The sequence below is a fragment of the Alligator mississippiensis genome, chromosome 2 (genome assembly GCF_030867095.1).
Source record: "Alligator mississippiensis isolate rAllMis1 chromosome 2, rAllMis1, whole genome shotgun sequence".
NCBI lineage: Eukaryota > Metazoa > Chordata > Crocodylia > Alligatoridae > Alligator > Alligator mississippiensis.
The window spans coordinates 119,553,971-119,571,936 of record NC_081825.1 but is presented as its reverse complement, the minus strand read 5'-3'; the positions used below and the strand labels follow the sequence as shown (position 1 = coordinate 119,571,936).

Sequence of the window (17,966 nt, the reverse complement as noted above, 5' to 3'; positions counted from 1 at the left end):
AGGCAGACCTGGACAGGTTGGACAAGTGGGCGGAAAACAACAGAATGCAGCTCAACAAGGAGAAATGCAAAGTGCTGCACCTAGGGAGGAAAAATGTCCAGCATACCTACAGCCTAGGAAATGACCTGCTGGGTGGCACAGAGGTGGAAAGGGATCTTGGAGTCCTAGTGGACTCTAAGATGAACATGAGTCGGCAGTGTGACGAAGCCATCAAAAAAGCCAATGGCACTTTATCGTGCATCACCAGATACATGACGAATAGGCCCAAGGAGGTGATACTTCCCCTCTATAGGGCGCTGGTCAGACCGCAGTTGGAGTACTGCGTGCAATTCTGGGCGCCACACTTCAAAAAGGATGCGGATAACCTGGAGAGGGTCCAGAGAAGGGCCACTCGTATGGTTAAGGGCCTGCAGACCAAGCCCTACGAGGAGAGACTAGAGAAACTGGACCTTTTCAGCCTCCGCAAGAGAAGGTTGAGAGGCGACCTTGTGGCTGCCTATAAGTTCATCACGGGGGCACAGAAGGAAATTGGTGAGTATTTATTCACCAAGGCGCCCCCGGGGGTTACAAGAAACAATGGCCACAAGCTAGCAGAGAGCAGATTTAGATTGGACCTTAGGAAGAACTTCTTCACAGTTAGAATGGCTAAGGTCTGGAACGGGCTCCCAAGGCAGGTGGTGCTCTCCCCTACCCTGGGGGTCTTCAAGAGGAGGTTAGATGAGTATCTAGCTGGGGTCATCTAGACCCAGCACCCTTTCCTGCTTATGCAGGGGGTCGGACTTGATGATCTATTGAGGTCCCTTCCGACCCTAACATCTATGAATCTATGGTGAAAGGACTTCTAATCTAAAATGGTCCAACAGCAGTATTTTACTAGACTATTGGATAAAACGTGGGGACTATACTGAACAAAACATGACTTAAAGTTTCATATTTCAAGCTGCAAAACTAAAGTAAGTTTAGTCAAAATAAAACTAAAGTAGTTAGTTAGAAAATAGAGACTGTATATGTCTTATGCACATCACACAGATTTATTATTAAGGAGGAACATCTACAGAGCAGTATTATTTTTCAGGCCTTCTTTCTTACTTTATAATATTACTGCAATGCTGTTGTTAATGCTGACAGTAAAAATAGGCACAACATGCTGTGGAAAGAATATAAAAGTTAACAACAAGATCTAAACAGCACTGTGGAAGATTTAAATATAAATCAATTTACTCTCTCTCTTTTTTTTTTTTTTTTTTTACCTCTTTCCATCATTGTTGATAGGGAAATAGTCTACGAATTGCTCATGTGCACGCAGCAAATTGTGAATATTTTCCATTATTTTACAGGTAAATGTGATTGAAAGCCAGTCTGTACCCGTAACAGAGCAGAAGGTTGGCATGCAAAACAGGTTTATACCCATAGCAGAACAGAAGTTCAGCGCACAAACTGGTTTAAAAATGGTGGAGTCCAGTCTAAGACTTGCCCCCCATATCTAAGGGCAAATGTGTATCCTGTCTACTACCAATCTAAACTATGCTCCTTACAGAAAACCGTGCAACTTAGATTGATTCCATCTCAGGTTTTTTGAATGTCTGTACCTAGTCGTAGTTTTTATTTCTAAGGCATTTTCTCTAAATGACCTATTATTTTTAGCTATGTTCTGAACCCTTTCCATTTTTTCACTGTCTTTTTAGAATGTGGGCCCCAGAATGGGATACACTAATTGTAATGGTCTCACCAATTCCTTATAAGTCACCTTTCCATTCCTCCTTCCTAATATATTCAGGGACTAAATTTAACCCATTTAGCAGCTGCACTATACTGGAAAGCCCCATTCAATTACTGATTCATTATGATCCCTAAATCATTTTCAGAGCCCCAGTTTTCAAGGATGCACCACCCTCCATGCAGGGGGCTTGTCCTACATTCTTTTTTCTAAAAAGTACTTGCATTTGGCTGTATCAAAAAAGCATTTTGTTTGAAGTGATCCAGCTTACCAAGCAATCCAGGTCGTTCTGTATGATTGCTTTGGCTTTAGCATTATTTAGCACTTCACTAATCTTTGTGAAAGCCACATATTTTATCACCAGCAATTTCATTATTTAATTCTAGGTCAGCATAAGAAATCTGAATAATGTGTGGCTTAGAAACAATCCCTACAGAATCGCCTTTCAACATACACATTCTATGATTCTCATTTAACAGTTCCTTTTTGAGATTCAGGTGATTTTTAACTCATTTAATGTAGAATATTGTATAATGCTACTTTTTAAAGCATGGCACTATTTAGTACCTTGCAGTACTAAATCAAACAAAAGTATATCACCTCTACAGGGCAACCTTAAGGCACAAACTTGCATTCATTTCCATTGCTAGAAATGTTTCTGGGAGGGGGAACAGTACAGGCATTCATCCTGCAACAGCCTCCTTTCCCCTGATCCTCAAGCCTTCATAAGATCAGGGTGATCATGGTTTGGGGAAAGCATGGGGAGTATTGGCGGCTCCAGTCCTCCCATTTTTGGGAGGACTGAAGCACTTCCACAAATCCCCTACCTCCTCCTTAGACAGGGGACCATACTGGGAAGGGAGTGTAAGAGTGTTCACAAGACAGATTGTCCAAAGTGAGCCATGGAAGATCTTCTCCCTGAAGGAGTTTGTTTCCCCAGGGAGAAAATGAATGAATGCTTGTACACGTGTCATTTTTACTGGAAGAACCATGATTCTCCTATCAGAAATGTAATGCCTGTGCACAGCCTTCATCAACAAAACTTATAATGACTTTATAAATAAAATCAAGTACATCTGACAAAACCTGCTTTCCATAAGGCTGTGTTGACTGGTGTTGATTATCTTATCCTTTGATTCTTTACCATATGACTCCAGTATCAGTTTTCCATTATTACTATTTTCCCATTATTTTTCAATTTATTAGTTAAGTCAGAGTAATCAGCTGTTAATCACATGGGCCACCCCGTTTGCTTTCTTTGAATATTGGCATAACATTAGCATTCTGCTGGTACTTTAGAATTTCCCTGGTATTTATTAATTCCCCATAATTATTCAAACTTAACATCAGAAGGCAGGAAGTTATTAACTATGCTTGCTTTTTCAAAAACAATCTATCTTGGGTAGATCTTAGATGTACTTTTTGATGTAGAAGAACCAAAAAATCCTCATGTGATACAAATACATCATCCCACTTTTCCAAAAATAAAACAAAACAAACAAACAAAACCGAAGTGAACATGTCTGTCTTTTCTGCAACATCATGACCATCTCTATGTAATATGCCTATGTGGTTATAAGGATTCCGTGTTCCTGATATACTTAGCTATATCCACAGCCTCAGAACTGAGAAAGTTAAATTCTTTTTTATCTAAATCAAAATATAATAGAAATAAGATAAGTAGCATATTTACTTAAATATAAGAAGGCCCTAAATCTAAGCTGACCACCCCTCCCCCAGTAATTAGATTCTACATATGGAAAATGTATATATTTGTTATATTTTCCAGGTATAGAATTTAATTGAGTTTGCCTTGGACTTGTCCCTCTTTCACTGATACAGCAAGGAAAATAAATCCAAGGGTCAGATATAGCCCCTTTGGCTCCACCAAATTCTTCCTTTTTCTCCCCTTCTTACTTTCAGACCTGTACATGGAAGCAGGGCTATCACGTTGGGGGAGGGGGGGGGGAATCCAGGCAACTGTCCCAGGCCCAGCACTTTGAGGGGCCCTGCAGACAGGGCCATACATGGCCTGCTACAGCTACCACACACTGCCAGCTCCAACTGCTCACCCACTCCCCCCTGCCAACACCCTGTGCCACGCTCTGGCCACTCACCACCCCCCCGGCCCTGCATGGACTGATATGCCGCAGGCCCCACACACCCCTAGGGATGGCTCTGTGTGGAAGTGAGAAGCAAATTTGAAAAAAACTGACCTTGAAATAAACATATCTGTAGTAATGTGCCTTATAGGTAGCCATAGACTTAGTTCATCCAGAATGGATGCATTTTACTTTTTTTTGAAACTACTGCAAGTTTTACCACACTTTTAAGCAGCACTTCTGTACCTACTTATATATAGAACAAATTATGCATGACATTAGTCCAAAGCCAAAAGGTTCATGATTTACCATATAGGCCACTGGACTGGGTTCCAGCAGAGATAACAGTGTTTAAAGTTATGGGGAACCCACAGCTCAGCAGTTCTCTGTATGAGTGTGGGCTCCAGATACCACCCAGAATGGATCCGTGTGCTAATTAGCTCCCTATTCACGGCTGGAATGAGGTGCCCCTGTCACGAGTTATAGGATCTTCCAAAAATTTACATGAAGATGAGGTGCAGGGCAACCTGGTCTGGCTCCACCTCATGTAGTGTGGGGCCACACTAATCATATGTGATGGGGTGAGAGATGGAGCAACAGAGGGCTTCTCAGTAAACTGTTTAGGGCCCTGTTTGGTGGTGTTTGCCAGATATTTAAGGCTGGTGAAGGAAAAAGGAATCCCCTGGGAAGGGGGGAAGAAAGAAAGTTGCAGTAAAACTGTGGGAGTCAAGAGGAAGTCAAAATGTATTCAGTGCAGTGAATCACCATGGAAAAGAGTCAGCACTGAGAGCAATGGGCACTACCTTCTATCTCATTCAGATCAGTTATAGAAACCTACCCTTTGGTAGTTCCCATCAGCACTTTGGCACTAGGGAAGGGTGCTAGAGCTTGCTCTGGCCTCTCCAAGTGCTGCCTTGGTACTGCAGTACCTCTGGGCCTGGTGTTCATTTCCTCCTGGGCCACAAACACACACATGTGGTTCCCATCAGTACATTTGGCCCTGTGGACCATGTGTATTGTTGGTTTCTATTACTAAGCTAATGCTGCCTCTAGCAACAGTTTAACGCTAGACAAAGTATTTAATAAGGTTTCCTTGTACGCAAATGTAAGATGAAAGGCTTTTTCCCAGGGGAAACCTCATCTTATATTCAAGTAAATATTGTAAGTAAATGGAAGTAAATAAGTAAATGGAAATATAGTAAGACTACCAATGAATCCGTTTAAAAAAAAAATAGTTCTTACTTTAGGTGGTGAATTAGAATGATATAATCAGTCATTTCTTACCAGTGTGAACATTGTCCTTGTGTTTTTTTAGGGCATCTTTACTCTTGAATCTCTTTCCGCAACTATCAGCCTTGCATATGAATCTGGCATCCCCTCTACAAGCCTCCTTGTGCTGCTCATAACTACATCGGGTAACCAGCAAAGAAAAATAATATGAAAAAATACCAACAAACTTGACTGTAAGCAACTGTTTGCTCTGAGCTTAACACATGCCATATAGCAGATTTCCACAGCTCCTCATGCATTACTTACAGCAGGTAGGAATGAAAGCATCTGACTTCGTTCACTGTTAAGATTCACATAAACTAACAAGCTTGCAAGCTAACATGCAAAGGGAAGCCAGCAATCATATGATAGCAGTCCAGTAATTCAGACACAAAACCTCAGTTCTGAGCTGAAGGAAGTATTGCACACAGAACACTGAAAACTTCTTGAAGAGTCGCCTGGATTGACATTCTCTGTGCACTGGAGAACACTAGGAGAAAAGATAAAATAAAATAAATGCCAAACATCCTATAAAGAACAATTTGACTCTGCCAATTACAAAATATAGGCCTGAGCCTACAGACATGTATTATTGAGTATTTTTACTTATGTATATAGAATGAGTTCATGGGACTACTCAATTATATATGTATTTCAAGTTTGGGGCTATAGTAAATTGTTGAAGTGTATTCTCTGTTACAAATACTTTATTTTGCAAGATTCTGCAAGTTTTTTAATAAATTTAGCTAGCAGCCAAATCACAAAACAATCTCTAAATTAGGATTTTAAAAAAAGAGGGAAAAGGGTTTTTCTTCCATTCATTTAACTGCCTCTACAAAAAGCAATTTCAAGAAATCACATTTTTCATAAGCACTTAATAGTATTTACTCAGAAGTAAGAGATAACAGTTTCAGGGATGATTATGATTTTACCTAAATGAATAAGTCTACATATTGCTATGTAATATTATTGTGCTCTTATCCAGTAGTCAGATTAAATGCAGTATTCTCTCTAACTAAACATACAACAACAAGTGATTCATTCATTTAATCTATGTTTTAATTTAGATAGTAGCATAAGATATAAATACTAAAATATATAACAGTATCTATTAAATATTCATATAAAGTATGCTGCATATGACTTTAATGACAAAACCTGAAATTACTTTTCCATTTCAGCCTTCCAAGAGTCACAAATGATTAAACATTAATGACCCTTTTTCATTCCAACCAGGATCTCCAAAACATACAGCAACTCAACAAATTCAAAAATTAATGTATTGGGTAAAGTATGAAAGATTAATTCAATCCCTAAGGGCAGAAAACAGCTCGCCTTTTAAATCACAACACTATTAGAAAAGAGGCATGGACCTTGTAGACACTTGAACAAGAAATTAATTATATGGACTAAGGCAAATTACTGGTTTAAAAAGTTATAGAAAACATTCTTATTTGTACGCACTGTCTTTGTAAAGCTTGTTTAACTGGGAATTTCTTTCCACAGTTCCTGCACTTGAATTCTTTCTCTTCACTAGGCTTTTGATGCAAAGTCTGAAGATGCTCAGCTAGAATCTCCTGGCTGGCAAAACTGGATTCACAATTTGGGCATGCGTGGTCCTCTTTACAGCTCAAAGAATCTGCATGATTGGAAAGAAAAATAGAAGAGAAATAATTTCCAGTAACTGATATTTCTGCTTAATTTAAAATAAGCTTCTACTCTGAAAAGGTACTATGTCAAATGCCATAATCATATTCACAATTATTGTCCCTCAGGACAATAAACGAACACCAAGTTAATTTAAATTGTTGCCTAGAGTGGAAAGACAACCAGCTCTCCCAGAGTGGCTGCTGCAATTGATGTAATGTGATGGGGAAGCTATTAATAACATATTAGTATTAATAACGTACCAGGGGTACACTGGTATAGGAGTTGACCCTAGTGGTGTCTAAACTGGTGGTGTTTTAACTCTAATTTTTCCCACAGTAACAATTCCAGATTGTAAAATGTTGCACCACTATAGGGCTATACACCATAGATCTGTTCCCCGTTTAAACCAGTGTAGGGGTAGGTTCAAGGGTATAAAAATGTTGCATGTCCAGGCCTTCAGCCTGGATTAATCATTCCAAATATATTCACAGGTAACATGATACTTTTTCATAGGCCAGTACTGCAAGCAAACTGAATTGTTTCCTTCCTAGTTCATCATCATATCAATTAAGGTTCTTCAGATAAAAATCTGACCACATTTATGTTTAGGTAATCTCATTTCTCTTCAGTATAGTTGCACAGGTATGTAGAATTTGTTCAAAATGAACCAAGAATGAGATCTAGCTCACTCTGCTGTGGCAGAATTGGCATTGCCACAGTAGCAGAAAAACAAACTACTTTGCTCCCCAATTCACCAATGTGCACTCAGTGCACCTTATGAAAAAAATTTCAGCAGTATATCATTGTGAAATGGCAGTTTTCTATTCTCTTTGCATGATGGTAGCGAGAAAGAAAGGCACAGCAGGGAGGGTAGAGATGAGAGACAACGTAGTAGTAGGCAATTGTTGATCACAGCGTACACAAAAGCGGTCTAGTCAGATGCCTGATGAATCCATCTGTGGCTGACAAACACAATTCAAGGGCAACAGTTTGCTAAGTTTCATAGATCCATATGTTGTCTAAGATGGAGACCAAATTTGCAGCATGCTGCTGTATCCTCTCTCGCTTTGCTTCTATCTTCTAGATTAAAGCTACTTCATGTTGAGCTGCACTCAGTGCCAGATGTTCCCTCCAGGTCGGACAGGATTCTGCATGCTCTTCCCAGCTTTCTACACTGATGTTGAATGACTTCATATCATTTTTGTACACATCGTAGTACAGTCATGGAGGGTGACCCCACTTTCTAGAGCCATCTCAAATCTTGCAATACACAATATTTTTGGAGAAACAGTCTTCCTCCCATTCTCATGACATGGTCGATCCATCACAACCGCCTCCTCTTGATAGTGGTTTCTAAGTGTCAGTCATGCATGTTTCAGTACCTCTGTATTTGGCATTTTGTCTTCCCACTTTATTTTCAGGATCTTGAGCAGAGATCTCATGTGGAAACTGTTTAGTCTCCCAATAAGCCTAGCATATGTAGTCCACATTTCTGAACCATAAAGCAGGGATGACAGCTCAGAAGTCTGTTAGATTTGCATCTTCATGTTAGCTGATAATTTGCTGTTACTCCAAGCACGTTTCTGTAATAGCCTGAAGTTCTTAGCTGCTTTCCTGATTCTGATAGTCAGTTCAGTCTGAAGGTCAAGATTCCTGTTGATTGTAGAACCCAAAACTGTCAATGAAACCAAGAGATTTATCCTCCAGAGTGACATCAGGTATTGGTTCTTTCACCCTTTGGTACATGATCACAGTCTTTTTTACACTAATTGCCATCCCAAAGCTCTTGCATGATTCAGAAATTCTGCCCAAGAGATGTTGCTGGGAAGATTCACTGTGGGCAACCAAGGCCATGTCATCTGCAAACAGGAAGTCTTCTCAGAACTAGTTCTTCACCTTGGTTTTTTTGCTCTAAACCTTGCAATGCTGAGCAGCCTCTATCTAGTCTGGTTCAAAGATAAAAGCGATCATTGCTGCCCTTGAATGCATGAAGAAACAGGAATGAAAAATATATATTAAAGAACGTGGGGGCTAAGACACACCCCTGTTTAACCCCACTGCTGATGTCAAAGGTGTTTAATTCTTTGTTTTCAAACACTATAGTTGCCTTCATACCTTGATGTAATGAGCAAATGATGTTCCACAGCCTGGGGGGACAACCCAGCTTCTTCAGAACAGTAAAAAGGCGCTGTCTGCTGACTGTATCAAAGATTTTCATTAAATCAGTGAAGGCTATGTACAGTGGTATTCATTTTTCTCTACATTTCTCTTGCAGTTGCTTGACAGAAAATATCATATCAATGGTGGAGCATCCTGAGCCAAAAAAATCACACCGACTTTCAGGATGGATTCCTTCACCTAGAGATTGCAGCGTAGGGAGCACGATGCTTGTCTCAGTCATTTCTATCCCCTTTGTTTTTGTATAAGTGTACAAATCAAGGATCTTTGAAATCTTGTGGTACCACTTCCTCTTTCCAATAGAGCAGTGTAACTTCAGGAAGCTTTCAAAGTAATGTCATTGTTGGCATGTGTAGATTTCCGTAGGCAAACAGTCATTTCCGGATGCCTTGTTCTCAGGAATCGATTTAATGGCTTCTGCAAATCTTCTAATGTAGGATCATTTTCTAAATCCATAATAACTTCAAACTGTGGCAATCCTACAAGCTCTTTATGTTTGATTTCATTCTCACTGGAGTATAATTCCATAGTGTTCAATCCAACACTACGGTTGTTTTTGTAATGACAGTAATGACATTTCTGTTTAAGTCTTTCAGAAGAGGAGCTGTTTTCTTCTTGACTTGACCAATTGCTCATTTGATGCCTTCATACATTCGACAGCTATAACCTGCATCAGCTTTTCTGAATAACATTATCAGAGTTTCAACCAAAAATCTTGGGCACATCTCTTAGCCTCCTTTTGCATTTCTCTTTGAGCCTCTCTCAGATTGTTTAGGGTTATGTAGTGTTAGAAGGTTTCTTATAGGTGGTTAGCACTGCTCTTTTGTTCTCAACAGTGGTTGAAGGGTTTGAGAGTGCTCTTCAAACTAGTCTGCATTTTTCTTGTATTTTTTCCAAACACCGTTATAGTAGCGTGGTATGTGTAAGTTTTTATGCTTCACCAAGCTTCGGTGGTTGTGTTGTTAAGTAAAGTTGCTTTCACAATTTCTTCATTGAATAGTTGGCTAGACAGAAAAATGCAAAGTCTGCATTTTTCTGTCTTTAGTTTGGCTGATGTTTATCTGAGGATGCCTGTTAGTTTTTCTATGGTGAATCTTTTTTAAATTGATTCTGACTTTGCAGCAGACATGGTCAGTGTTACAGTCAGCACTGTGATAAGACCATATATGCACGATTTCATTCTGGTGGTTGCACCCAGTAGGTACTAGAGCTAATTGGTGACAGTGCCCTGATCTTGGATGTTTCTAAAATGTCTTTCTTATGATTTTGCCAGCGAAGTAGGTGTTAGTAACACGCAGATTTTGACTTGTACAAAGTTTTAACACTCACTGGCCATTTTCATTCTGATTACCAATTCTGAATTTGCCCAGAATATCAGGTCATTTCTCAAAACTACATTCAACTCTTTCATTGAAGTCACCAAGTATTATAATGGTCTCATTTTTGTGAGTTTTCTCAATCTCTTCAAGATGCTGGTAGAAAACATTCTTGTCTTCGTTGCTAGCTTGAAGGGTAGGCACACAGACACTAAACATGACAAAAGCCAGTCTGTGTACGCATTCTGAGCATCATGAGTCAAATAGGCACAGCAATTGGGCTTTCACAGAAAAACAGTAAGCTGTTTCTAAAAGCAAAACCTGCTCCCCCTGCTCTCCTTTCTCCTGTTGGTTTCCCATGCCAGAAAACAATGTCATCATTCTCTTGAAAAGAACCTGTATCTGAAAGTCAAGTTTCTGATATTCACCAATATCAACGCCAAGCCTAACCAATTCATAGATTAGTAGTGCCATTTTCCATAAGTCTTAGTTCAAATCAAACCTAGGGGCCAGAAGTCCATATATTCCAACATACAAGTCACTTTATCATTTTGCTATTATAGATCACACCAAGACCTTCAACACATACGCCTAGAGAAGAGTAGTAGAGGCTGCTCTAGGCCTACCATCCCCCCTTTACACCATCGAGACAGAGTCTGAAGGCCAGACCAAGTCCAGATGTTCAATGCCTCGACAGTTGTAGCTTGTCAGATAACAACAGATTAAAGTTGTTGCTGACCATTTAATGCCTCAGTGAGGGCACATGTCTAAGAGACAGTGTATGCATTTAGAAAATGAGCTGATATTTCACCTAAATGAGCTTTACTCTTGGGTAACTGTCCTGTGATGCAAACTGAAGGAATAAATCAGTCCTGTGGACTTTTTAGTGATTTTATGAAATGAATAACCAAGCCAATATACAAACACATTGCTGATACTAATGATGAGTCTGAACTACTATAATTTTTCTAAACTAATTAAGAAAGGAACAACATAAGGATCAAATTGAGATCAGAGTTAATGATTGATTAAGTAGATTAATGAGTTTAAATTGCCAAGTCACCAAACTGATACAGCAGGTAACAGAATCAAATCATAAGGCTGACACAAAAAAGGCAGCTAGGTTACACACATTCAAAAAGCCTGAGGTGTAATTGATTTGTTACATAGTTTTCTGTAAGTGGTATAGTTTACATCAGTAACGAACCTAACACACATTTGTCCTTTGGGGGAGGGGAAAAGGGGGCGTAAATCTTAGGCTGGATTCTGCCATTTTAAACCAGTCTGTGTGTGCCGAATTTCTGTTCTATTATGAGTATAGACCAGTTTCTAATCACTTATACTGGTAAAAGTGTAATGTCTGTACCTGGCTGAATAGTTCATGGCTAATTCTGCTTTAGCAGACTGCACAAGGAGCTGTCTTCCTCTAAATTAATAATCCATTCGGACTTCTAGCTTGCACAAGGGCTCAAACTGGTCAGCAAAGAACCTAACTGTATATTCTGATATGATCATGAGGTATATCTATATGGCACACTGCAATGCAGTATGTACCCAGCTCTAAGCAAGGTACTTCGGGTCCTAGAAGCAGTCTACCTACAGTAACATCAAGCTTCACATGAGCACATTAATGTGAACGGAGCACTATGCTATCATGACAACAGTGCTTTGTTTCCCATTAGTTCGTATGTCTGGACACTGCACTGTATGTAAGCATTTGTTGATAAATTAGAAGAACACTCCTCTTCCACGTGGTCTTGCCCTTTATATGGAAAATGCTATACTTTGGGGACCACCTCTGTACTTGGGACCAATTATATAGTCCACATCTCTGGATACTAGCATTATGGTCCCAAACTCTCACAACTTCAGGACTTATGAGTAGGAATTTCTACAGTGACCAACGTGATCATCATCTTGCAAAACCCACTGTTAAAAGTGCATAATAAATGTTCTTCAAAAACAGAAATGGGAATGTAGATGGGGGCCCTGCAACAAAAGGTATATGAACTACTTCTACCCTAGAGACAGAGTAGGGCTATAATCTCAGTATTAAAATAATATCTGATTAAAATTTTCCCTAACCAAACTCATATGTAAGCCTATTTTATATAACTATATAAAATGTAAATGGCCCTCAGTGTTCTTGAAATATACCTAAAACCCATTCATCTTCTCACTAATGAGGTTTTTGTTCCCTTAGTGACTACTTTTTAAACACAAAACTATTAATTTGTGTACCTTTCTCGCTAGTTTGTTGCAGCTCTTTATTGTTATTGTTGTTACTGTCTTCATCTTCTTGGTTAGGAATCACTTCTTCTTCCTCCTCTTCTGCTTCTTCCATATCACTGTCAAGGTAACCAATCAAAAGCTCTGTATCTGTGTCTATATCCTCAACAGCCAGATAGAAAATGTTTTCCCCTTCCTGTTGCAAAAAATAAGCAAAACCAATGGATCATCATCATATAAACATAAAAATCAAAGTTAGATTCAAGGATTCTAGGGGCAGAGAGTAGCCTCAAAGCCAGCTTTGCCAACCACTGAAAGATTCAACTGACAAAAGTGTTTCTACAGGTGATTCAGTCCTAAGATTTCTTTCCAGGTCTGGGGCATGTGCAAAAAGTGTCCTCCCATTTTAACAAGGTTTGGAATGCCCCTGATGCTGCTCTAATTTGTACCAGAAAACTACGCCTACAATCAGCAGCTCTTCTCCTTTCATTGAAAATGCCTCTTCTCTCATTTTCAGGACATATAAAGGCATTACATCTCTACTGAGAGAATCACTGCTCTCCAAGTAGAAACTATGAGCATTTAAGTGTTAATTCAATTTCTTCAAGGGAGAAACATGCCCCCGCTGGAAGAAAAATCATCCATATGTCAAAATGGAAAATCTCCGTTATGAGAGACAAGGTTCTTTGGGTGAATCTGATATCTTATATTAGACCAACTTAAATAGCTAGAAAAAATTTTTCTTAGCAAGCTTTCAGGTTTAAAAACCCTTTGTCAGGGTTTCCAACTATTGGAGTTGGTCTAATAAAAGATATCAGATTCACCAAAGAACCTTATCTGCCTATGTCCTTAGACCAACATGGCTACAACCTACATTCCTTATGAGATAAACCCTCGCAAGAATGAATGCCTAGATCTTCCCTCAGCATAGTAAAAAAAGTCAGGGGTGGGAAGTGAAGCACTCTAAACAGTGAAAAGTGTTAAAATTAAAAATTATGCAACTTTAATTATCTGTATGTTTGTAAGCATCCTTCGCCAAAGGATTCATCTTCTTATTTTCAAACAGGCTTTCAGTTCTGATCAGACTTACTGCAGAATTATGACAGACATCCTCCCAAAGCTCATGTTAACACACTAAAAAGAGGGCTTGATGCTCATATGGCATAAATCAGTGCAGCTATGCAGATTAATACCGACAAAAGGTCCAGCCTAGTCACTGTCTAAAATATGCCATGCACCCTTCCCTCCCCCTTCACCACCCCAGTCCAACCCCAGGAAATACTTCTTCAGAAGCAACCAGAACGATCAAGTAAACTTCCAAATAGATACATGAACTCATTACTTTGTGTCTGATGTTTACTTAAATAGATTTAAAAAATAAGCCATTTAACAAAAGCAGCTGTCCTCTCAAAAGCTGATGTACTAGACTGCCTCTTCAGCTGTACAGAAGCCAAGTGCTTTGGGTGCTATCAAAACAACAAAGGAATCATATTTACCTAATGAAGACTTCCAAGTGCTGTCATAAATCTTAATACTTATCTGATTAACATCCAGTGAAGTTAATTGAATCTCTTTTAGAATACATCTAGCCATATATTTTATAAAAAGCTTCATAGCACAAGGACAAGATAATGATTTTTAATTTTGTAATACGATAAGATTAATTTAAACTGTCAACAGGGATATAGTATTTTGAATGCATTGGAAGGTCTGTAATATATTAAAAAAGTAATTTTCATACAACAGTGAAAACCATTTAATTTAATAGACTTGATAGCAACAACAATCTTTAATGACCCACCACAGTTTTACCTGTACATCAATAATAGCCACTGAAAACAAATCTAATTACACATTTCCTTCAAGATATATCGTGCAGCCTAGATATCCATCTACAGACTATCCTAACTTCTGCAAGCATCTAAGAGTTGCTGCTTTTCATATGGCACTGCCATGTGTTTCAGAGAACTTTAATTTATTAAAATATAAATAAAAAATAAATCATTATCTGTAACTTTGATTTGAGGTAAATAAATGATCTCCCTCCTCTCTTTCTCAGCAGAGACTGGATGAAAAGATCAGTGAAAGCCCCCTTTATATCAATGAACAACACAGTTCTTCAAAAGGCAGGAAAATTCTATACATGTAAACCACTTGTTTACAAACACAATAATAGAAAAAAAAGGACTGGAAGGGAACTCAAGAAGTCATCTAGTCTAACCCTTAGCTCAAGGCAGAAACATCCCAGTCTAGATGTTACCAGTCAAATGTAACCTGTATTTAAAAGACCTATAGTATTAAAGATTCCACAAATTTCCAGGTAATCTGTTCCAGTATTTAGCCGCCCTTATAGTAAGAAAGTTCTTCCTAATATCCAATGTAAATTTATCTTCCTAAAATCCAAAGGCCTGTGCCCGGTATACACAGGAAACATGCTAGTTTTAAATTGGTCTCTTAAACACCTGACACAATACTGCAATTTCTGGATTTGGTCGTGCACATTTTCCGACACAAAAGTGCACCAACCATGAAAAGTAAACCAAAAGGCAGTGGCATACCATCCATATTAGTCCAGTCCCCGTATGAGTAGTCCTACAGCAAAGTCCTACCCACATTATTACAGTCTCTCCATCTTTGTTCTGCCCGTGTGTGTATGAGGGCATATTCTTTTGTTCTTTGTGCTAGGCTTCTTTCCCAGTCAACTGCAGAGGAGCATGCCTGTTTCATACGGGATATTATGGAAAGGACATTAGAGGACTTTCAGCCCTCAAATGTTAACATGGGCTGAAACTACACTGTAGATATATGTGTGTGGTGCCTCTGACACTACCGACTAGAACTCACTAAATGTTTCACAAACAAACTGGCTTTTTTCCCCAAATGAAAATGTTTCAATTGAAAAACAAATAAATCTTTTTCTTCCATCTTTACCTCTTTCCTTTTAGTGGGCAGGGAAGATGGTGAAAAAAGACAGTAATAAAATTCCCATGAGATTTTTAGACTTTTTTGTAAACACTATTTTTCACGGTGAATACTTGCATTAAAAAAAACACCATTGTAGACACAAAACATTACAATTTCTGTTCATTTTTACAATTATTCCATTTTTTTTCTCATGACATTTCTTGGGGATGAAGAAGGTATCTGAAAACCCTTAATAAAAACAGGATCATGTAATAAAATACTGAGTTAAATATGAATTCCAGATTAAAAAAAAAAAAGATTTTTTTTAAATTTAGGAATTCAAATAATCAGAATTTTTTAAAATATTAGTGTTTACCTGTAGTTAGTAGGGATGTGCAAAGTGGGCAGAATTCGATTCAGATTCGGCCTGATTCAGGGAACAGCGATTAGATTCGCTGATTCAGATTACTGTCCTGATTTGATTCGGCCAAATCTGAAGATTTAATTGCGATTCGGACAATCAGCGATTTGGCCACAAACACAGCTTTATATGTCTTTTCTAATACCTCAAGGTACCAGATGCAGCTCATGAACGCTGAAATGGTGGGCAGATGGAGTGTCCCACAGAAGTGGACCAGAAGTACTGCTGGTACACTTCCGGGTCCATCACTGAGCGCATGGGGGGACCCCCCCCACCCCAAACACGCTCCCATGGGACGCTCCATCCACCCCACCATCTCAGTGTTCACGAGCCTGGTACCTCGAGGTACGTAGAAAAAAACATAAAGCTGTGTCTATGTCCAAACTGTTGAATCTCTCTGAATCAATTCAGAGGCTTCCAATTCAATTCGGAGAGATTAATGGGTCTCCCGATTTGATTCAGATTTGGAGATTCGGCCACTAAATTGGGCCAAATCTCCTCCAAACTGCATCAGTGACTGAAGCTTCGCACAGCCCTAGTAGTTAGTATCCTGCCACATTATTCTACAAATCAGGCTCACATGAATGAAGCTTGTTTGTTCTGGCCTTCATAACAGGTGCTTTGTATTTGCTATATGACTTTTGTACTGTGGTCTCCTGCATATAAAATGGACAGGAGATGTCCCATAACAAGTTTAATATATGAGAATGAATGCCAAATCATATGGCTTCTTCTCACCAAAGTTCAATACCAAAGGTCAACTGGGGAGGTGGGGGAGAATAAGGACACGAAGAAACTCAACCCCTAAGAGGCACTAAAAAAAGCATTTCTAAATCAAAGTCTTTCAGATTTCATTTTTGCAATGAAAATCTGACATTTTACATGGAAAGTAAAACCCATTTTGTGATTTCTATGCATCACTCCTCTCTATGGTTCTCTCTACTAGTATTCTTCTGTATAGTTTGTTTGCACAATGCACACACACTCAGTACAGTGGCTTTATTCCTCTCTAATGGTGGCTGGAGCAAGACAAACCTATTAAAACCTTGTCTAACTGAGAGAGTCTGGTAGCTCAGGTGCTAGCAATTCATGATTTAAAATCCAGAACTCCTAGGTTTCAGCTGTGCTGTTAATAACCAGCTTAAGCCTTCATCTTCTAAAAAAATCTCTCTTCTATTGCCCATGGACTTCTGGGTCCATGTAGAAATTCTATCTTTCCTACCAATCTTTGAAGTCCCTCACTTGTAAGTTGAACCCATTCTTTAAGAATATATCTATGCTCCCCTCTCAGACATAATATTCGCTCTTAATGTAAATCTGGTAACCTTCTGCTGATTTTTTGCATTCATATATTTCAAAAGTATGCTAACCAACATTCTAGTAAAATGTATATACCAGTTCTCATTCCATTCTCTGTTTCTAGAACTTGATAGATCTTGACATACTTTTCTGCCTTTTAAGAAAAGAATGTAATTTTTATTTCTGTTTTACTTTTGAAACTAAAATGAGACATAAAAAAAGCTCACTGAGCAGTGATTCTTAGTTAGGGTGCACGGCATCCCCGATGCCATGCAACATTAGTACTGTTAAGTGTGCAAACATGATTCCCAACTTAAAGCCAGAGGGTGTGTCCAGCCAAGTGTAGATGTTTGGTTTCCCAGGGACAAGTAGTAGCAGCTCATCTTGCACCACCATTACTTGTCCCCAGGGAATGCCTATGCCAAGTGCACTTTGGCACACAGCAAGTTAACCCAGATGGGGTAGGGGAGGCTAAGGCCAGTACTGGGCTGGCCCCAGCAGCCTTACCTGGGGCCCTGGGGGCCTCCCAGAGCTGCAGCAGCAGCGATTCTGTTCAGTGGAGCTTGGCTAGCAGCCGCAGCATGGCTCCAGGCAACCTGGCTCTACTTTTGAGTGGTGCATGCTGTCTGTGTGCACTGATCTGCTTTTTCTTTCCTGTGGGATTTTTTGACCCTTGGATATCTAGGGGTCAAAAAAAACATTGGAAAAGAAAGCAGAGCAGCAGACACATGGGCAGCACTCCCCTGCAGCATGGAGAACATCTAAATGTGCACCACAAACATGCCTGCAGTGCCACATACCGCATGGCCACGCTTGTCTGGACACGGCCAGAGATTCCAAATAAGTATCTATGGTGTTAAAAACATTTGACCTGCTGTGGT

At 39.3% G+C, this 17,966-nt stretch overlaps 1 protein-coding gene across 9 annotated transcripts in view; it reads right to left on the bottom strand.

Annotated features, from left to right (window-relative positions):
- PRDM5 (PR/SET domain 5) overlaps nucleotides 1-17,966 on the bottom strand; it is a 169,839-nt gene that overhangs the window by 108,961 nt on the left and 42,912 nt on the right. For all 9 annotated transcript variants that reach the window (XR_009459853.1, XR_009459852.1, XM_059722090.1 and 6 more), the window contains exons 4-7: nucleotides 12,474-12,657; nucleotides 6,553-6,727; nucleotides 5,486-5,578; nucleotides 5,104-5,225 (exon numbers count right to left, since the gene is read on the bottom strand). Coding sequence is in view for 7 of the 9 variants with exons in the window: in XM_059722090.1 (XP_059578073.1) it covers nucleotides 5,104-5,225; nucleotides 5,486-5,578; nucleotides 6,553-6,727; nucleotides 12,474-12,657 (574 nt within the window). In the remaining 2 variants the exon portion in view is untranslated. The remainder of the gene's footprint in view (nucleotides 1-5,103; nucleotides 5,226-5,485; nucleotides 5,579-6,552; nucleotides 6,728-12,473; nucleotides 12,658-17,966) is intronic.